Source organism: Arachis hypogaea, chromosome 6, assembly GCF_003086295.3.
Source record: "Arachis hypogaea cultivar Tifrunner chromosome 6, arahy.Tifrunner.gnm2.J5K5, whole genome shotgun sequence".
Lineage (NCBI taxonomy): Eukaryota > Viridiplantae > Streptophyta > Magnoliopsida > Fabales > Fabaceae > Arachis > Arachis hypogaea.
Window position 1 is genome coordinate 100,802,895 of NC_092041.1, and position 22,555 is coordinate 100,825,449.

The 22,555-nt window shown below is 36.0% G+C and overlaps 1 protein-coding gene across 20 annotated transcripts; it reads left to right on the forward strand.

Moving 5' to 3' along the window:
• The first annotated feature begins 808 nt into the window (after positions 1–808).
• LOC112697148 (protein translocase subunit SecA, chloroplastic) lies at positions 809–5,850 on the forward strand. 20 transcript variants are annotated; one of them, XM_072197419.1, is made up of 12 exons: positions 809–1,075; positions 1,143–1,295; positions 1,767–1,826; positions 1,906–2,538; positions 3,203–3,316; positions 3,400–3,513; positions 3,794–3,961; positions 4,164–4,552; positions 4,654–4,838; positions 4,920–4,966; positions 5,419–5,478; positions 5,609–5,850. In XM_072197419.1, exons 4-8 carry the CDS (start codon positions 2,536–2,538, stop codon positions 4,197–4,199), a joined length of 435 nt encoding a protein of 144 aa, XP_072053520.1. In that variant the 5' UTR covers positions 809–1,075; positions 1,143–1,295; positions 1,767–1,826; positions 1,906–2,535; the 3' UTR covers positions 4,200–4,552; positions 4,654–4,838; positions 4,920–4,966; positions 5,419–5,478; positions 5,609–5,850. The 20 variants fall into 20 exon arrangements, with proteins under 20 accessions (XP_072053520.1, XP_072053504.1, XP_072053511.1 ...); XM_072197403.1 differs by lacking the exon at positions 4,164–4,552 and having other exon boundaries at positions 1,906–2,691; positions 4,920–5,288; XM_072197410.1 differs by having other exon boundaries at positions 1,906–2,691; positions 3,794–4,552; positions 5,419–5,850.
• Positions 5,851–22,555: the final 16,705 nt, after the last annotated feature.

A 22,555-nucleotide genomic window follows, 5' to 3' on the forward strand; every position in this document is an offset into this window, starting at 1 on the left:
GTTTCTAGAGAGAGAAACTCTCACTTCTCTCTAGAATTAGGATTAGGATTAGGATTAGTTCTTAGATCTAGGTTTTAATCTTTGCTTTCTTCTACTTCTACCTTTCAATTCTTTGTTGTTACATTCATCTTCCTCTATTCTTTTGTTGTAACTTCCTTTATGTTGTTCTTATACTTTGATTGTAGATCCACTTTTGTTCCTTCCTTTCTCTTTCAATTCAATTCAAGGTAAATCATAATAATTGTGTTCCTTTTGATTTGTGTTGTTAATTCCTTTCAATAATTGTTGTTAGATTTTGTTCTTGTTGTTGATTTACTATGTTTTCCTTTTATGCCTTCCAAGTGTTTGATGAAATGCTTGGTTGGATTTTAGAGTAGGATTTTATACTCTTGGCTTGGAAAGGTAACTTAGGACCTCTTGAGTTACTAATGTCTAAGTGATTGATGATTGGGAGCCATTGACTCTAGTTCTCACTAATTGAATTAGTGGAGAGTTAGGACTTATGGACTAGGATTGATATAGCTCATTTGACTTTCCTTTACTACTAGTTAGAGGATGATTTAATGAGATTAATCCTTGCCAATTCTCATATTGTGGTTAGTAATTAGGATAGACACTACAAAAAAAGAGGTTAAAATGACATTTATATTATGTCAGCTTTCAAGAACCGCCATAATATTTTGATATTCTGGCGTTTTCTACTGCCGCCATAATTATTTTTTGAATTTGTGGCGGTTTTTGTAATTATGGCGGTTTTGAACCGCAGTTATGACGTGGTTTAAAAGCAAAATTAGTAATCCTACATTTCAGAAACCCTTGGTTGAAACTTGAAAGTCGAATCACAACACGCGTGCCGCTGTTGCTCCTGGCCTGTGCAACGATCTCCGATCTTCTTGCGTTCTCCGACGATCTTCTCCGGTGACATCTCATCCGGCGTCGATCTCCTTCGGCGACATCTCTTACAGCGGCGATCTCCTCCGGTGACGTCTCCTCCAGCTTCCTCTCCTTATCGACCTCTGTGTCTTCTCCACCAAAATCGTCAACACCTTCCTTTCCTTCCTCTGCGACGATCTAGGTCAGCTTCCTTTCCTACCTTTCCTTTCCTTTAATTTCCTTCCTCTGTGATAAGTCTCTCTTTTAAGGCTGTTTGCGAGGATTCATCGCGAGTGGAGAAGTCGGTTCCGCCATTTGCGCAGCAAGATCAACAGCAATTTGTGTTCCGCTGCTCTGCCGCCGCTGATGTTCCTCAATTTCTCTGCTCGGTGCCTTTGCCGCTGTCCCTCACTCTTCCAAAGGTCTCATTTATGTTTCGTTTTTGTTAGGAATTTTATTTTTTGTTTCTGATATTATTTTCTTCTTAGTTTTTGAATTTATTTCTGTCGACAGTGATTGATTTATTGATTTTTTTAGTATAAGGTCTCATTTCTGTTGCTGTTGGTGTTTGAATTTTGTTTTGGCTGTTAGTTTCCTCTTAGGTCTGGTATTTCTCTTAGATCTATATAAGACCTTAAGGTTTTCATCCATTTGTAACATTAAAGTGTTAGGATTCTTGATGGTAACTTACGTATAACTTAATGAATAATAAACTAAACTAGGTTGATGAATGTAAACTTACTGAAATTTGAAGTTGTAGAACAGCTTAGCAGGTAAGCAGAAAATGCTGAACAAGGTTAAATGCAAACTTTAAAATATACATATCATATACATGTTGATTTAGCCGCTACATGTAGGAAAAGGGTTGTAACTTGTTCTTGATTTAATTCTAGGTTTCAACTAATGTTTGCATTGTATAGTACATCAAAAGAAAAGACAGATTCAATTATAAGGTTAGTGAAATTTAATTGAGCTAATTTGATAATTATAATTATAATTACCTGTTGTGTCAATTGCTTATCTGGATTTCAGATCAAAGGGGTTATCAAAGTTGGAGAAGCAAATGGCAGGTAACTGCTACCTCTGATAATTTGGCTCTATAAGTTGGAAAGCTTTGTTCTGCACTCCTTAGCCACTATCAATACCAAAAAAGAAAGCTAGTTAGCCACTGTGTAGTTCCCTGCAATTCACTATTTCAGCATCAAAGGTCTAAATCAAGTTAATCAACCATGTGAGATTCATTCCCCTTTTTAGACACTCCTTGTTGTAGAAACACTTCAGCAATAGAGTAGTCAAATGAGAGTGACCATCCATTTCTTCCCATTCAAGTAACAAAATCTTACATGTGCATAAAAGAAAAAGTAATATGTTTGAGACTTTCCTGTTATTTTCACTAAAGTGAGAAAAAGTGAAGAATGGTTTGCAACTGAATATTATATCTGAAACTAAAGAATGAAGAATGGATAAGGTGAAAGCTTTACCTAGTGGGAATGTTGGAGCCAGTCTTGGAAGCCGTGGATGTTAACAGCAAAGCACAAGTGACTGTATTGCTTGGTTGGACTTCACACAACAAGGAAAGGGATGAAATGAAACAAGCAAAGGTGGAGAAATGGACGAGATGAAAGAATAAAAATGGAGAGAGAATTTGTAACCAATTAAACAATGGTAAAGGTTTCAATTCGCTGACAATCATAAAAGCATCAATTGTGCTTCTTTGCACAAGTTCTTATTATGATTGTAGTTATGATTTTGTGCTGAGTTTTAAAATGCACAACCTTCCTGCTTATGATTAGCCAAAGGCTCGGCCTGTGCTTTCTGGTAATGCATTGAGATCTATTTAGTTATTATAATCGAGCTTGACTTTTATGTCTTAAAGAAAAGTGTAATTTTTTTTAATATATTTTTATATTAGCTAATTGTCTCTCTCTTTTTGGACAACAATGTATGAAAAGCTTTTCACTTTTGAGGGTGAAATTGGTGGTGGCAGGTTATTTCTTTCTTTGGTCTTGCCAAACCTACTTTATATAATTAGATACAATTTTTCTAATAAACTTAGATAATGGTCCTAAATTGCTCTGATAACAAAGCTAACTTCTGTTGTTATAATATTATCTGTCTCACTGTTTTTAGTGACTTTAGGGGCTTATGTTTTTAGATCTTTGATACTTGTGTTTGAAAATTTGAGGATATATGCATAATCATATTGTTCCTGCAGATCAAATCCTTTGATTTCTTTCACTGGCCACTATGTTATTAATTAACTGTTTTATTTATGAGAAAAATGTTATTAATTACATTTTTTTCTTCTGTAAATTCAATTTTTCTTTAGGGGAGAAGGTGGAGTGATAGACTTCACCAAGCAGTTGAAGCAAAGGAAGGGCTACCAATTCAAAATGAAACAGTTACACTGGCTTCCCTTAGTTATCAGAATTTCTTTCTGCAGGTTGGAAATGTTTCATCTTCAAAAATCAGGAATTCATTTACCTAAGAAACTACCTTGACACTTTTTAATTTGTGTTTTTGTAGTTTCCTAAGCTTTGTGGTATGACTGGTACAGCAGCAACAGAAAGCACAGAATTTGAGAGCATTTACAAGCTTAAAGTTACAATCGTTCCAACAAATAAACCTATGATAAGAAAGGTTTAAATCTTGCTTGTCAATCATAGACCACTATCATGGTTTTTGCAATGTGAAACATGGAGTATTGGCTTTTACTTATCAGAGTTTCGCAAGATGAAGTAGTTGTCAAGATACTGTTTTTTATATATTAAAATACCATAAAATATTTTTGCCTTTCCTAAGACTTGAATTCAAGACCATTGGATAAGAAACCAATGTACTTACCCTCCCATGTACTGCCATTCTTCTCTTCATGTTAGCAATATATTTCTTCTCTAATGAGCCTTTATTTTCTTCTCAGGATGAATCTAATGTAGTTTTTAGGGCAACTAGTGGGAAATGGCGAGCAGTTGTAGTAGAAATCTCTAGAATGCATAAAACTGGTCGTCCAGTACTTGTTGCCACCACAAGTGTGGAGCAGAGCGATTCTTTGTTAGAGCAATTGAAAGAAGCTGGAATTCCATATGAGGTAAAGTCTTTTTCATTTTAATGGGGATCTTGGAAGATGTGAGCGCACATTATTTTCTTAATCTTACCTGTGTTGAATGTCTTTAATAGAGAAGGGTAGTGTATTCTTTGCCCAAGACCGGATGCTGCTATTAATAATTGTTCTTCTAATCCGATAGTTTTTTGGATATAATATAATGAACCCTGTCCCTGTATTGTTTAAGGTTCTTAATGCAAAACCAGAAAATGTTGAGAGATAAGCAGAGATTGTAGCTCAGAGTGGTCGGCTTGGGGCCGTGACAATTGCTAGGCATGTGCATTTTAATTTATGGTAACCGTGTACTTTTTCCTTGCATTTTCCACTTCACGTTTTCATGCCTCAAATCCTATGGCTTTTACGGACAGCAACTTTAGCGACTTCTCGAGTTGTTTTCCCTGATTCTGCACAGCCTGAGCAGCATTGATCACCGATTGCTTGGATTCTCTCATGTTGGACAGCTTATGTCTCCTTAAGCTGTGTCTCCTTCTCAAACACATTATGCAACCATAAAACAAGAGCCAAACAATACATCTATAAATATATATTCCTTATTCAACATCCATCATCTAGATTGTGAGTTTGTAAAATTTCCTACAGATCCAAGAACATTGCATGTAATAATTGAATTTTGGTATCTTAATTGATGAATACCTCTGAAGATCTTCTCTTGATAGAAAATCTGTCCTTGTGGAAGGCTACTTCTCCAAACAAACTAACAGCAGCTTTGACGGATTAGAACGGAGCCGTTGTGTCAATCTCTCCCACCTCTCCTCTTGGAGAAGCTGCCTTCCTTGTGTATCCGTGCATTTTCTTTGATCCTTCTTGGGATGATACAAGGCAGATGCCACTCACTACTTGGGTAAGTTAATTAATCAATCATTGAATTTTTAATGCATTAAACCAATTTATTAATATATGTTTATGTTTTAATTTTCATTAGGTAATCCAAGAAACGTTGAGAAGTGCAAGCATACAAGTATTTGAACTGTTAGTTCTTTTCTAGTATCTCTACTGATATTGAAATTGGACAATGAATTGTTAATTCCTCATTTGGTGACTAGTTATTTTAAAGCAAGTGATAGAGGTAAAAAGGCATAATCATTATGCCTGGTGTCCATGCTGGATGAAAGCTTTAGATCATTCTATAAAAATCAAACTATATAATCTTCCTCACACTTTGCTTCAATTCACCACCTTCACTTCAATTCTAATACACATATATTCCTTTGCAACTTCAATCTTTCTTATTAGCCTCTCTACTTAATTAGAGATCACAAGTTTCATTATCATTTCTCAATCAACAATGAAGGTTAGTTAGAAGCTTATCCTACATTAAATAAAGTATATATGAGTATTTAGTTTATTATTAATTATTTCGTTTCATGTATGATATGTTAATATTAGTCCTAATAAAATCTTTTATTGATTTGTGTTAACAGAAAGTTGTGTTGAAGTTGGATTTACACAATGACAAAACCAAGCAAAAAGCTATGAAAACTGTCTCTGACATTTCAGATACTTAAAATAATTCTACCATCGCATCTCTTATTTTATTCAACACATTAATAAATAACATTTAATTAATTTGTAGTAATTATTTATTTGTTTATTTTTATTTTATTTTTGCAGGGGTTGAATCAGTATCTGTGGACATGAAGGAGAAGAAAATGAGTTTAATTGGTGAAAACAACACTTATTAGATGATTTAAATACATTATTAGATATTAACATAGTTTAGGAAACTAGATGGTAGATTTGACTAATTAGTGTTTATTGCAATATTTGTATTTTAGTAAGTTTAGTAAGACAAGGTTTTGTATAAGAGTTATTACTTTTGATTTTTAATAATAAAAAATTATATATTATATTAATATTTTATTTGAATTATATAATATTTCATTTATAGATTATGATTTTTTGCTATTGTGAAATTTTAATCACAAAATTATTTAATTAACGCGATAAATATGATGGTAAAAATTATTTTTTTAAACGATAAAAAATGTCACTGTCAAGGTAAAACGGTGGTTCAAAAATGCCATTTTAACCTACAAAAATACTACTATCAGGATAAAAATGGCGGTTCAAAAATGTCGTTTTAACCAACCAAAACGCCACTCGTTTTAACCTATCCAAAAACGTCATTTTAACCTTGGAAATAACGGCGATTTGAACCGCCGTTTTAACTAACCAAAATGCCACTATGTCAGGGTAATAATGGCGGTTCAAACCGCCGTTTTAACCTATCCGAAAACCGCCATTTTAATCATGGAAATAACGGCGGTTTGAACCGCCATTTTAACCTATTCAAAAACCGCCGTTTTAACCCAGGGAATTGTGGCGGTTTTCAGAAAACCGCCGTAATAACCAGAATGGCGCCCAGAATTACGTCGTTTTACAAAACCGCCATTCTTGGTAATAATGGCGGTTCAAACCGCCGTAAATACCCAAAAAAACTGCCATTTTAACCAGATTTTTTTGTAGTGAGAGATCCTTGACCACCAACCCTTGCCAAGACCTTTTTAGCCATTAGTTTACTTTCTTGCCATTTATCTTTCATGTTTCTTATCAAAACCCCAAAAAATAACTCATAACCAATAACAAGACACTTTATTGTAATTCCTAGGGAGAACGACCCGAGGTTTAAATACTTCGGTTTATAGATTTTAGGGGTTTGTACTTGTGACAAACAAATTTTTGTATGAAAGGATTATTGTTGGTTTAGAAACTATACTTGCAACGAGAATTCATTTGTGAAATTCTATACCATCAAAAATCTAATCATCAAAATGGCGCCATTGCCGGGGATTGCAATGGTGTTATGTTATTGGTTATTGTATATATGTAAATATTGTGAATATGTTTGCTTTTTGCTTCTTTGTTAGTTTTTAGTTTGTTCTCTTTATTTGTTACTATTTTTTGTTTTTGCCCTCTCTTACTATCATGAATTCTCACCTTGGCTATGAGTGTGATTACAACTATGTTGTAGGTGATGAAAACTTCAATGAAAATGTGTGTCAAGAATGGGGTAACCAAAGGTGGGAGGAGTCATATGCATATGATCAATCTTCATGGCAACAACCTCCACCAATGCACTATGAAGAAGAGCCATTTTTTGATGCATATCAATCCAATGGCTATGGTGAATCTCCTTGTGACTTTCAAGAGCCACCACCATATGCTTATGAACCCCCTCCTCAACATGGCCCCCAACCACACTCACAAGCCTCTTTTCACCAACCACCTTCATATGATCCTAATCCATATCCACCATTCCAACAACCATATGAGCCATATGAACCACACATAGAGCCACCACCATCCCAACATCACCACTTTCAAGAGCCACCCCTTCCATATTATTACCAAGGTGAACCACCTCCAACATATGAAAATTTCCAACCACAAGATGAATACTACTTTCCACCACAACCTCCCATGGAAGAATACTTATATCCTTCAATCCAAGAGCCCTATGATCCTACTCATGACATCCAAGAGGAACAAGAGTCAAGGGATTATCTCAAGGAAGCATTGGATCAATTTCAAGCAACCATGGAGTGTGTTGTGCAACAAGTGGAAATAGTGGAGAATATTGAACCACCACAACTCTACCAAAAAGAACCACCTTCCTATTATGAACCCTTTTCCCAAAATGAGGAACCCTTCCACCCACCCCAACCTCTAATAGATGAAATCCTTGGTGTTCTTGTTCAAGGGCAAGAAGAGATGAAAAGGGAGGTGCAAAATTTCATGGCCGCCTTGGATGCGGTAACAAATCAAATAGCCTCCCAATGCTTGAACACTCAAGGAACTCCCATGGCTACATGTGGAGAATCAAATGAAAAACATAGCATGAAGGAGAGATTGGAAACTCCGGTGGGAAATGAAGGAAGTTGCTTTGTATTGAAACAATTGGAGGAAGCTTTAATTGTTGAGGACAAGGAAGAAGTGGTAGAAGACTTAGGAGATGCGGAGCTTCCATGGGAACATAGAGTTGAAGAAAACCCCTCCAAGATGATTGAAATTGATGCTAGGGAGGAAAGTGCACACCTTCCAAGGCATACTCCATATGAAGACTTGGATGGGATAGAGCAAGGATTGAGTTCCCTTGGTGATGAAGATCAAGCATCAAGTCTTAGTGGTGAAGAATCCTTTGAGCATGAAGAACCTTCTCCCGTTGGATTTGAAAGCGTTGAGGAGGTAAATTTTTCTCACCCTCCCTATTATGATTTGAGTAAGGGAAAAGATTTTGATAAAATTGTTAAACAAAGGATTGAGATTAAGAGATCTTGTGAAGAGGTGGAAGTCCCTAGAAATAGAAGAACGAGGGTTGGTTATGCTTTGTCAAGATCTTTGGAAACATCTTTGCCTAGGTTGCCATCTACACCTTCATTTGAGTGGGTGAAATTCATTTCTATTAGCTTTATTATCCCACTTGAATATGGTTTGCTTGAAACGGATGGCCAACTTAGGAAAGTTTGCGGGATGAAGCGTAAGCGAAAAAGGTTTTGTGGTGGGCGTTGCAAATCAAGGCTCATTATGGTTGATGCATCAAACATGAGATATAAAGGTTGGAGTAGTGCTCAAATAGATGGGTCTAGGAGGATTGTTGGGCACTTCATAGAGAATTCATCTTGTTCACCACCCGGATGGACTAATAACGATGATCAACCTCAAGACGGGTGTGAAAACAAAGTGTGGGATCCCGGATTACAAGAAGAGAACCAACTTTGGGAGCCTCAAGCTTGTGAAAAACTCCATCAAGACTTGGCTCAATCCATGAAGAATCTTGGGGCACAATGGAGAACCAAGCAGTGGTGGGAGTTCCAAGATGAATACAAGCACAAGCCACCTTGATAAGAAGCTCCCCATAAGTCCAACTTAAGGACAATAAATAAAAGTGCTAGGTGGGAGACACCCCACCATGGTAAACTCTTTCCATACTCTTTTAGTTTGTTAATAAGTGAATTGATTGCCATTGTAGGTAGATTCTCATTTTCATTTTTATCTTTTGTAAATATTGGTAGAATTAGTTTAATTTCTTGTTTTTATTGTTTTATTGAGTTTAGTTAGTAGTATAGTATGTTGAATAAGGTTCTAGGGTGTTTTGGTAGCTGTTTGGAGGATTGAAAGGCTTGGATTGGTGCAAGAACTTAGAAAAATTTTGAAAAACAGAACACCATCCACGCGTGCGCGCACCTAACACGTTCGCGCACCTGAGCATTTTTCGACCATCCACGCGGACGCGCACTGTACGCGTACGTGTGGATGCAAAATTTCACCTCCAGCCAAAAACCCGAGAGTTAGGCCTGCACTGTGCGAACATTGGGCCTAAGGCACAAGTCTATGCACGCGTGAGCGCACCTGGCGCGTACGCGCGCATGATCTTAAATTGGCATGCACGCGCACGCACACTATGCGCGCACGCGTTGATTGCACGATCCACACTCCTGGTACTTTTACCCGAGAGTTGTGCCAAACTTGGGCCGACAGTATGCCTCCGGCCTAACTCGATGCACGCGTGCGCGCACCTGGCGCGTACGCGTCTTTCAACCAATATGACCATTGACGCGTAAACGTGCATGACGCGTACGCGTCGATAAAAAAAAAAGAGTTTTTTTCTCCCCTTCTATTTTCTTTTGCTTATCACATTCGCATACTTCTACTCTTCCCATTTTCATTTAGTTTTTTTAGCATATTTTCGGTTTTTTTTAGTCATTTTAATAATGATGTTGCATCTTTCTACTCAATTGTTGAGGATTCCTTGCATTATTTTGGTGCCTCTTGATATGCCATTTTCTCTTAATGTTTCCTCCTCTACATGTTGTAGCTACCATGTAGTAGAGAACCATACCTTTATTTGGCATTAGCCCCCACCTATGTTCTATTTGCTTTGATATCTTTGTTATAGGCTTCACTTTCTTTCTTTTTCTTTCCTTTTAGGTTGGCCACCAAGAAGGGACAAAGGAATAGTTTCTAAATGGGGCAACAAACAAGTCCTCCGCACAACCTTGTGAAGAAGCTCATCAATTGTAGCAACCCGTCCACCTTGCTCTTCTTTGCATGCACCGAGGACGGTGCAATCTTCAAGTGTGGGGAGGTCGTCGACCGATCTCCATGGGTAACAATTTTCTTTTTCAACACCAATGTTAGTTAGTCGTTGCATTGCATGATAGGTTGCATGTTAATTAGAATTTGTACATATTTTTACCACTTCTTTTTTTTTTGTTAGGACTACTTGGTTAGGGTGATGATTTCCTTTCCAAGAAACTGTTTTAGGGCACCCTACCAATTTGAAAAAAATACTTTGTGGAACTCGCTTGAAAGAATGTACTTTGGAACATGGATTTTGAGCTAAGAACACAAGCAAGTGAGTTTTGAGCCTAATGGTGTGGTTACATCTTATAACCACTTATTTTTCCTTCTTGTGTGCATTATTCTCTTTCTATGATTGTAATCTTTGATTTGTTTGATTCTTTATGTCCATTATTCCTTGTATTCATGCATTTATATGATTGAGGCCATCATTTCATTAGCTCACTTACCCAAATAGCCTTACCTTTTATCATCCATTGTTAGCCAATTTGAGCCTACGCTTAACCCACTTTGTTCTTAATTTAGCACATTACAAGCCTTAAAGCGAAAAACAATAAATGTCCTTAATTTGGATCTTTGATTGGCTTAGGCTAGTGTGTGTGAGTATCATTCAAGTGTGGGAGTCTTGGGACATTGGGTGAATAAAAGGGTAGTTTTGTATTGTTATTGGAAATATTGAGGAATTGGGTACATACTCATGTATTGATTAAATGTATAGACCTTATGCATTGATGTTCTTGTGTATAGTTTGAAAGAAAAAAGAAAAAGTGAAAAAGAAAAAGAAAAGAAAAGAAAAGAAAAAATGTATATAGAAAAAGAAAGAAAAGAAAAAGGCAATAAAGGGGACAAAATGCCCCAAAGTGAAGCTCAATAAGAATCAATGCATAAATGTTGTGAAATGAAAAGAAAATGCATGAGTATGTGAAAAAGTGAGGAATGGGTAGTTAGATTAGTACTTAATTGTATAGGATGTCATAGGTTAGGTGGGAAGTCTAAGCCTATCAAAGATTCAAACTTCAAGCTCACTTGACCATATATGATCCTACCTTACCCTAGCCCCATTACAACCTAAAGAAAAGACCTCATGATACATGTATGCTTGCACTGAATAATTGTTGATTGTTAGATGAAAAACAAATCTTGGAAAGCATGATTAGGGGAGAATTGAGTGAATCGACCCCAAACACCGAGTGACTAGAGTGTAAACACTTCCGGTGAGGGTTCGATGCTCAATTCCTTGATTCCCGGCTTTCATGAGCGTTCTTCTCGCAAGTCTATTTGAACTTCATTTCCACACTTGAATTGGTAGGATTCATGAATCGTCATATGATCTTAGCCCTACCCATTTATACATGCACTTGGAGGATTGATTTATTTTTAACCAAGTAGGTAAAACCATTTTGCATTTAGTTGCATGTAGTTTAGGTTGCATATAGTTTATTTACATTGAATAAATGTTGATGCCCTTTGCTTTCTCTTGGCTTAAGCATGAGGACATGCTTGGTTTAAGTGTGGGGAGGTTGATAAACCCCATTTGTAGGGTTTATCTTGTGCTTGATTTAGGGGATTTTATAACCTTTTACCCACATTTATCCATTGAAATAGCATGGTTTTATAACTTCTCCTTTAATTGTGCTTAAGAGTGAAAACATGCTTTTTAGGACTTAAAATAGCTAAATTTAATTCACCTTGATTCTATTAGATGCCTTGATATGTTTGTTAAGTGATTTCAGATTTAGGAGGCAAAGATTGGATCAAGGGAATGAAGAAAGAAAGCATGAAAAGTTGGAGAACTCATGAGGAAATGAAAGAACTGGAAAGCTGTCAAGCCGACCTCTTCGCACTTAAACGACCATAACTTGAGCTACAGAGGTCCAAATAATGCGGTTCCAGTTGGGTTAGAAAGCTAACATCCGGGGCTTCGAAACGATAGAATATTTGTCATAGTTGCTACACGTATGGTGGCGCGCACGCGCATAGTACGCGCACGCGCCGTTGCTGCCACCTGGTTCACTTAAAGCAAAACGTGGCCAGCGAATTCTAAAGCCTTGTGGGCCCAATCAAACTCATTTCTGATGCTATTTAACCCAAGGAATGAAGAGGAAAACACAAGTTAGTTACCATTAGTCATAGTTTAGTTTTAGAAGTAGTTTCTAGAGAGAGAAGCTCTCACTTCTCTCTAGAATTAGGATTAGGATTAGGATTAGTTCTTAGATCTAGGTTTTAATCTTTGCTTTCTTCTACTTCTACCTTTCAATTCTTTGTTGTTACATTCATCTTCCTCTATTCTTTTGTTGTAACTTCCTTTATGTTGTTCTTATACTTTGATTGTAGATCCACTTTTGTTCCTTCCTTTCTCTTTCAATTCAATTCAAGGTAAATCATAATAATTGTGTTCCTTTTGATTTGTGTTGTTAATTCCTTTCAATAATTGTTGTTAGATTTTGTTCTTGTTGTTGATTTACTATGTTTTCCTTTTATGCCTTCCAAGTGTTTGATGAAATGCTTGGTTGGATTTTAGAGTAGGATTTTATACTCTTGGCTTGGAAAGGTAACTTAGGACCTCTTGAGTTACTAATGTCCAAGTGATTGATGATTGGGAGCCATTGACTCTAGTTCTCACTAATTGAATTAGTGGAGAGTTAGGACTTATGGACTAGGATTGATATAGCTCATTTGACTTTCCTTTACTACTAGTTAGAGGATGATTTAATGAGATTAATCCTTGCCAATTCTCATATTGTGGTTAGTAATTAGGATAGAGATCCTTGACCACCAACCCTTGCCAAGACCTTTTTAGCCATTAGTTTACTTTCTTGCCATTTATCTTTCATGTTTCTTATCAAAACCCCAAAAAATAACTCATAACCAATAACAAGACACTTTATTGTAATTCCTAAGGAGAACGACCCGAGGTTTAAATACTTCGGTTTATAGATTTTAGGGGTTTGTACTTGTGACAAACAAATTTTTGTATGAAAGGATTATTGTTGGTTTAGAAACTATACTTGCAACGAGAATTCATTTGTGAAATTCTATACCATCAAAAATCTAATCATCACTGACCTGGAATAAGCAGGACGAACCGCAATCCTTGCTACTATCCAAGTATCTCAAACATACATTCATCCAGTCTAAATCAATCATCATTATTATCAAATCTCAAACATTGACCCGGAGCAAGCGAGACGAACCACCATCCTTGCTACTGCCTAGGTATCTCAAACATACATTTATTCAATCTTAATCAACTATCATTATTCTCACATTCAACATTTTTAGCACTCTTCAATAACAAATCTCCGCTTTACCTCTCTATTCACCAACAAGATATATTCTCTAACAGTCTCAACCATACTCCATTACCCAAAATCTATCTACTAGGATTTAAATGAGAGTTATAAAGGTTTTAAAAGATAGAGGAATAGTTTAAAAATACAAAAATTCATATTTTAGAAAAACAGGAGTTGTACGCATGACGGGTGGAAAATTGCCGGATAAGAAATTTTTAATAGAAATAGCGTTGCAAGTACAGTTCTTAACCGATGAAAATTTCACTCTCAATTTAAAAGGATGTCACAATTTAGAATAAAATAACTGAGAGTAGAATTCCCAGGTCATTTCCCAAAGAGTTGACACAAGGTGCAATTTATTGGTTAAGAATTTTCTGAGTAATTTTTGGAGTTTGAAAATGGAAAAGTAAATAACAAGAAATTAACGCAAGGAGCAATTAACAAGAGATGTTCTGTATTTGAAATAAAAAACCTTGGCTAAGAGAAGATTAATTGGAGTTTCTATCCTTGTTGACTTTCTCAAGTATAATAGTAAAAGGTAATTGCTTCTACTTAGTTATCCTCTAACTAATAGAGTAAAGTCAAGTAGGTAATACCAGCTCTAATTCACAAGTCCCACTCCCCTCCCAAGGAAGGATTAGAGTTAGTAAAAATTCACTTGAGAGAAATTTCCAATTACATATTAACACTTGAGTATTCCAACTCAAGGGTTTCCAATTAATCAATTTCCAAGCCAAGTTGGAAGTTTTAAATCATAAACATGTATGCCATTTTCATAAATATGTAATCAGAATAAATAGGAGACATGGTAATTAGAATAAATTTATAAAAGAAAAAATTGGGACTGACAATTAATTAAAAGAAATTAACAAGCAATAGAATTAAATATAAAAATCATTCATTGTATTAATAAATTCAACTTAACAAAATCCGAACATGAATTGGAGCAACTAAATGGAAAGCAAAAGAGTAGCGTGATAGAAAAGCAACTATAACGATGGAAACTTCAATCGAAGGTAGTAGCAACTCTCTCCAAATCCAGTCCAAAAGCAAAGCTAAGAAAATACCAAGAACCCTGGGAGAAGTAGTGTTTCTTTCTCTAAAATTCAAAACTAAAACTAAAACTAAGTGAGAATGAATGTGTCTTCTGTCTCAGCTTCACCCCTGCCTCTAATCTGGACTTTCGGGCCTGAAACTGGGACAAAACGGGGCCCAAAAATCACCCCCAGCGAATTTTGATATCTGCAGCACGTGTCGGAATATCACGCATACGCGTCGCTGCGCAATTTTCTATTCACGCGTACGCGTCGCTCCACGTGTGCGCGTCGCTGAACTTTCTCCTGGTCACGCGTACGCGTTGCTCCACGTGCACGCGTTGCTGCTCGCCCATGAAATCCTTAATTCCTTGTGTTCCTTCCTCTTTTGCATGCTTCTTTTCCATCCTCTAAGCCATTCCTACCCTATAAACCCTGAAAACACTTAACAAACACATCACGACATCGAATGGTAATAAGAGAGGATTAAAAATAGCAAATTTAAAGTCAAAGAGGCATGTTTTCAATCATAGCACCAAATTAGCAAGGAAAATGTAAAATCATGCATTTTATATGAATAAGTGTATAAAAGATTGACAAAATCCACTCAATTTAGCACAAGATAAATAATAAAATAGTGGTTTATCAACGCACACGGCTAAAAATGGGTGGTCGTGTATCCAACCCCCTTGCTTGCATACGCGTGTGTTCCACCCCAAATGAACTGCTTGCGCCATGTGTGTTCCTCGCGTACGCATGCTTAGTAGAAATCTCAAAAGCCGCTAAGTCTAGAATTTATGTTTTGCACACCAAACTTTGATCGTGCATAACTTTGTTGTTTTAAAATATTTCTCCTCTATTTTTTGAACGGTGTAAACCTCTCTGACCAAATTTTCTTTCAAGGCAAGTTTGATAAAATTCGAAGGTCTAGAGGCCAAGTTATGCTCCACCAAATTTGGCTAAAAATAAGAGTTTTCATAAAATTCGCAAACCTCAACTTTCAAAACATACACACTTCAAACCTTTTAAAACCAAAATAAATCTTACCATAACATCATCAAGCACTCTAAATTCATATTTTCAACCTCTTTATTCATCCCACAACCTACCAATTCTCCTTTTTCATCAATCTCAACTCAATAATTCGAATTCAAATAATATTCAAATTCACTAACCATTATACACATCAACCACTATCATATACAAGTTACATATATCATTAACAAGAACCTCAATCACAACCTCAAAAGCCATTAACCACATACATAATAATCAACCTCAACCAATCAACAATATCAACCATTCAATTCCTATCTTACGGTCACTAACCCACATTTTTATGACACATTATATTTTAGATACGAGAAACTGAAACCATACTTTGGCCGATTTTTCGATTAACCCGGAACACCTCAAGCATTTCGCGCACCATAAGCTATCAACCACAGCCCATCACCAACGAAACAAGCTTCCAAAATTGATCTTAAGCTTCCATTTCCTCAATTAAGTTCTAATTTCACAAATTTGTCCTCCAATTTGATATTCAGCAACAATATTCAATCTAATCCACATATATCACTATAATTATTCTCCGAACTCAAAATCTCAACAAATCCACAAGAAGGGTAGGGTTTTCACCTTGCCCAAAGCTCAAGTGAGCCAAACCCAACAAAATCCACAAGTTAGTTCGACACTAAACACCAAATTTACACAAGATTCAACATAATTACTGATTGAATTTTGAAATTGAGGGGATGAGTAGCTGGGACAGAAAATGTGACTTACCTCTTAAATTGTTTGGTGGGATTTGTAGAGCTCGACGCTACGGGCACTGATAAACCATAATTTTATGGTTTATTGGTTCGTGAAATTAGAACTCGCACAACTGAATCGGCAAGTGTACCGGGTCATCCAAGTAATATCTTAGGTGAGTGAGGGTCAATCCCACGAGGATTGTCGGATTGAGCAAGTTGTGGTTATCCTGCAGATCCTAGTCAGGCGAATAGAAAAGAGAGTTATTGATGTATGTGCATAAAATGAAATAATAAAGAAAACAATACTAAATTGATGTAGAAACAATAATGGAGAATCAGTTAAGGCCTCGGAGATGCTTGTTCTTCCGAATTAATACTTCTTACTGTCTACTTTAACAACGAATGATTCATTCAATGACAAGGCTGTAAGTGATTAAAGCCAGGGTCAGTGGTCATTAATCTCCTCTGATCCATACCAAAGGCCAGGGTCAGTGGTCATTCAATCTGGACGAGGGTGAAGCTTACGCAATTCAATCTCTGATGATCTTACTCAAAATGCCACAGACAAGGTTAGATCTTTGGGATCGGAGAATGAAGCTCTATGATTCTAGTCTTAGCACCACAGAAACTTCAATTATCCATGACTAACGAGATTTCATGTCACATATCCCAATCAGCCCAGATACTTTATTGGAATATGTGATCCATTCTGAAACTGTAGATCAATACTATCCTGTCAGGGACTCGTAAAAACTCATTTAGAATAGGGAGTCATACTTCCGTTCCACCCCAGATTCATAAGGATGAAGAACAAAAAAGTATTATAGAATAGAATCAAACATATATTAAAGTAAAAAAGCAATGATATTAATCCATGGTGATGAGCAGAGCTCCTATCTTTAACTTAGAAGGTTTAGTTACTCATGCTTTATAGAAAAGAAAGTGCAAAGTAATGTGCATGTGCTTCTCCCCTCCTGGAAGGCATAATCCTTAGGAGGAAGGAAGTCCCCTATTTATAATAAAAACTCTAAAACTAAACCTAAAAGATATTGTTTTTGATTAAAAATTACAAAAAGAAAATAAAATAAGCTAACAAGTGCTAAAACCCACTTTGGGGCCCACTTGGTGAGTGTTTGGGCTGATGTCTGGTGTCTAACTTGAGTTCTGGGTGTTCAACTTAGGAGGTTGGTTCTGTTTGGGCGTTGAACGCCAGAAAGGGGGTAAGTTGGGTGTTCAACGGCCGTTTTGGGCAATTCTTTACGAAGAAAAGTATAAACTATTATATATTGCTGGAAAGTTTTGGAAGTCTTCTTTTCAATGCCGTTGAGATCGCATCAATTGCACATCTGTAGCTCCAAAAATGCTCGTTTGAATGCATGGAGGACAGGTTTTGACAGCATCTGCTATCCTTTCTTTGCCTCTGAATCAGACTTTGCCAAAACTTGCCAAATTCACTCAAAAAATCACCGAAAATCATAAGAAAAACATAAAAACTCCAAGTAGCATCCAAAATGTGATTTTTGCACTCAAAACTACTAAAACTTAGTAAATTATAACTAAAAACACTAAGAAAATAGTGTCAAAAGGGGTATAAAATATCCACTCATTAGAACACCAAACTTAAACTGTTGCTTGTCCTCAAGCAACCAAAAACAAGTAGGACTAAAAAGAAGAGAAAGATACAATAAGTCTTAGAGTTTTCCATGAAGCTTAGTTCCAAATAATTGAATGGGGCTATTAGCTCTTTACTTCTGAATAGTTTTGGCATCTCACTTTCCTTTGAAGCTAAGAAGTATTGGCATCCCTTGGAACTAGAATCCGGATAATATTATTGATTCTCTTCTTTTAACTTTTCTTGATTCTTGAACACAATTTCTTTTTGTTTTGGTGCTTTGTACCTTTGAGCATAGCCGTGACTCTAAGTGTTTTGTTTTTAAGTATTACTACCGGATACATAAACGCCATGGCTCTTAACTGGGGGAACCCTTTGGATTCAAATTTATCTTTGCTTAAATTCCCAGACAGTGGTGCCTATAGTTCTTAAGTGTACTTTTTTATTGCTTTGGTCACGATTTTAACTGCTCAGTCTCAAGCTTTTCACTTGACACCTTCACACCACAAGCATTTAGTTAGGGATAACAACTCATTTGAGCTTTTTAGGCCAATTTTGACCCTCCTAACTATTGATGCTCAAAGTCTTGGATCCTTGCTCTTTTTTTCTTTTGTTTTTTTCTTTTTGCTGCTTTTTCTTGCTTCAAGAATCAATATTTTTTACTTTTTAGAGTATCAATAATACTTCTCTAAATTCACAATTCTTCAAGAGCCAACATACTCAATTCTAATATCAAATATGCGCAGTTAATTCATACATTCAGAAAATGAAGATTTGGCCACCACATCTTAAGTAATTGGAATAACTCATGATATAACTCCAAATCTTATGCATTTTACTACTTCTTTTTGAAAAATTTTCTTTTTAAGCTTTAGTGAGTAATGCATGAGATATCTTCTACCCATAATTTTTTTTAAATTTTCAAAATTGAACTACTAGACTAGAAAGCAAAGAAAATCCTAATAGTGATCATGCAAGAGCTAGAATAGAAAACAAAAAATAGAATAGAATATTTGAAAGGGTTAATACTCAAATTCATCCCTGAAAGATCACTCATTCTTTAAATTAGTCCTAAAATAATTTTTTTAGTTATATTAGTCCCTGAAAGTTAAAATGTAAGTCAAATTAGTCCTTCCGTCAGTTAGATGAAAACGTGTCATGTTAAGTGCGTGTCACAAGATGATTGGTTGACGTGTCAGGTCATATATATATATATATATATATATATATATTCCAGCAAAATGTAATAATGTAAGAAAAAGATTTTAAAATAGAAAAGAATAAGAGAGATTTTGAGAAGAATTAAAGGAGAGAGATAATTTTATTGAAAAAATTTTAAGAAGAAAAAATACAATTACTAATTTTTTGTTTGTCAATTACATTTTTATTAAAATTAGTAGTATCAAAACATATTTCAAATTTAATATTATGAAGAAAAAAATAAAAAAATTATATAAGGACTAGTTTGATTAATTATTAAAATTTTAGGGATGAAAATGACTTACGTCTAGACTTTCAAAGGCTATTTTGATTATAAAAATTTTTTACATGTCAAGTGACGCCACGTGTCACTGACTTGACATGTCAACTAATCATCTTGTGAATGTGGCACTTAACGTGACACGTCATCATCCAACTGACGGAAGGACTAGTTTGACTTACATTTTATCTTTCAGGGATTAATATGACTAAAAAAAGCATTTGAGAACTAATTTGAAAAATGAGTGATCTTTTAGAGATGAATTTAAGTATTAACCCATATTGAAAAACAGAAAGAAAGGGGGAATGAAACTCAACCACCTTAGTGCCGATAGTTGTTTAGGCTGTGCTCTTCTATAAAGATGGTTCACCATGTTTAAATGCCAGGACTGGATCCTTTATGGGCGTTGAACGCCCAGCCTTGCTCCATTACTGGCGTTCAACGCCAGTGCATGCTCCATAGTGGGCGTTGAACGCCCAAAGGGGACCAAGGAATGGTCCTTCTCAGCTCCTGAATGGGCGTTGAACGCCCAGCTTCCTCCTTATCTGGCGATCAACGCCAGCAAGGGACTCTCCTCAAAATGTTCTGTTTTCAATCTTAAATGTCTCTACCTCTATTCTAAGTGCTGCACATGATCACAGATGTTAAAAAGCGAGGACAGACGTTAAAAAGCGAGGGAAAACTATGGAAATCAATGATAAATAAAAATTTACTAAAAAAACTCAAACTAAAGAAAACTGAAATCAAAATAGAATTAAACTAAGGGATACTTGTAGTTGGTTGCCTCCCATCAAGCGCTTCTTTAATGTCATTAGCTTGACATTTGATTGTTGACTTTCTTTCTCTTCTTCCAGTTGGTTAAAAGAAATGAACCCAAGGGAGAAGATGAGATGATTAGTGCCCTTGGACTTGAATTCCTCCTAACAAACTTTCTTTTATGGTTATCAGCTTGATTCTCCTTCCTTGTTAGGGCGGGGGTTGGATTACTTCTGGATGACCTTCTCTTTTTCATGGATATCATCTTGTGTTTTTTGGTCACAATCCCCTTTTCAGATTTTTCCTTGATTATCTTCACCACCATGGATTCAGGACTTGGGTGTTGGGTGATCAGTAGAGTGTACCCTTCATCAAGAACTTCTTGAATTGGTGGTTCAAGAAACTTACCCTCTAAGCCATTCCCTGCTTTATAGGAGTGGAAACTCCCATAATTATTTTCCTCCCTTGTCATTGGGATTTTACTTGGTACAGGGGCCTCTGTTTTTAGCTCTAGCACTTCTAACTCTTCTTCTTTTGCAGGGGGTGAGCTCTTTATGAGTGTAGCAGAGAGAGGTCTTTGCTCTGAAACCTCAGCAAAAGGAATATTGATCTGCGACTTCTTAAAGATTTCCAAGAACTGTAAGTAGTGCTCGTCCTTGGTCTCCTTTTGGGGTTTCTAAGGGTATGGTACTTCAGGCTTTCTTCCCATAAGAGGGGCGTGTAACAGTGTACTTTCAGCCTCTTCTTGAGCCTTTTCTTCATTTAGTCCCTCAACTGTGTGTGCCACTTTAGGCTCAGTCTCCTTGGTCATGATGAGGGTCTTACACTCTTCTTCTGGATTCACTTCTGTGACTCTGAGGAGAATGTTAGGAGGTCTCTAAAGTTTTTGAGGGTATGGTAACTTGGGTCTGTACTTTAGGGCCTTGGGTGATGCAGGATGAGTGTCCAGAGTAACTGAAAAGGGGTTGTCAGGGTGCCTGGGGCAAATGTCTTTTGAATTGATGTTTATTGCCCCCCACTCTGGGCGTTCAACTTCCATTCTGCCCCCTCCTGGGCGTTCAACTTCAAATCTGCCCCCTCCTGGGCATTTTACTTTTTTGCTGGCACTCTTTGCCTCTGTAGTCTCTACTTCCTGAGCTCCCTTTCTCAACGGAGTCTTCTTAGATGAGTATAAGTACTGGTTATTAGCAATTATCTCAATAATCTCATCTGCCTCTCTGGGTGTCTTTTGCATGTGCAGAGAATTACCTGCAGAGTGATCCAATGACCTCTTGGTCATCTCAGAGAGATTTTCATAGAAGATGTCTATCTTGACCCAATGTGTGAACATCTCGATGGGGCATCTTTTGATCATTAGTTTGTACCTCCCCCAAGCATCATAGAAGGATTCACTCTCCCCTTGCTTAAAGTTCTAAATGTCTAGCCTCAACTCGGTTAACTTCCTTGGTGGAAAGTATTTAGTCAGAAACTTTTTTGCAAGTTTACCCCATGTGTTTAAGCTCTCTCTAGGTTGAGCTTCCAACCAGTCTTTTGCTTGATCTCTCACAACGAACGGAAAGAGCATCAGCCTATAGACATCAGGATCCACTCCAAAAGTATCACAAATCTGTAGGAAATCAGATATGAACCTGATAGGATCTTCCTATGGGAGTCCATGAAATTGACAGTTTTGCTGCACTAGAATGATGAATTTTGGGTTGAGCTCAAAATGATCTACTCCAATAGGAGGTATATTAATGCTGCTTCCATAGAGATAAGGGTTAAGAGCTGAGAAAAATCCTAAGGTTCCTCTGAGTTGTGCACCTCCATCTAGATACATAGTGATTCTAGTGTTCCTGCACAGTCAAGAAACAAAGAAAGGTGGGGAGTCTCTATCTCAAAGTCTAGAGAATTTCCAGTGAGATACCCAAAAAAATATTATTATTGTTTTTTTAAATAAATAAAAAAATAGAATACTAATTTGAAAATAAAAAAATAATACTTGAAAATTTCAAAAAATAAAAAAAATTTGAAAGAAAAGGGTTTAAAAATTTTCAAAATTCAAAAAGAAAGAAAGGAAGAAAAACTAAAGATATTATAAATTTTAAAATTAAAACAAGATAAAGCAAATAATTAATTAAAAGATTTGAAAATTATAGATGAGATTTTCGAAAATTAGAGAGAGAAAGTCAAATAAAGATTTTGAAATTCAAATTAAAAAGAAAGAATCAAGAGAAAGAAACAAGATAAGATTAGAAGAGATTTCAAAATTTAATTTTTGAAAGAAAGAAAGACTAAAGAAGCACCAAATTTTAAAATTAAAACAAGATAAAACAAATAACTAACTAACAAGATTTGAAAAAAAATTGAATTTAAAGAAATTTGAAATTTAAATTGAAAAGTCAAATAAAGATTTTGAAATTCAAAATTTGAAAAAGTCAAGAGAGAGAGAAACAAGATAAGATAAGGTTTTAAAAATTTAAAGATTTTGAAATTCAAATTTAAAAGAAAGAGAAACAAACAAAATACTAAACTTTTAAAATTTGAATTTAAGTTAAAGGTAAGATAA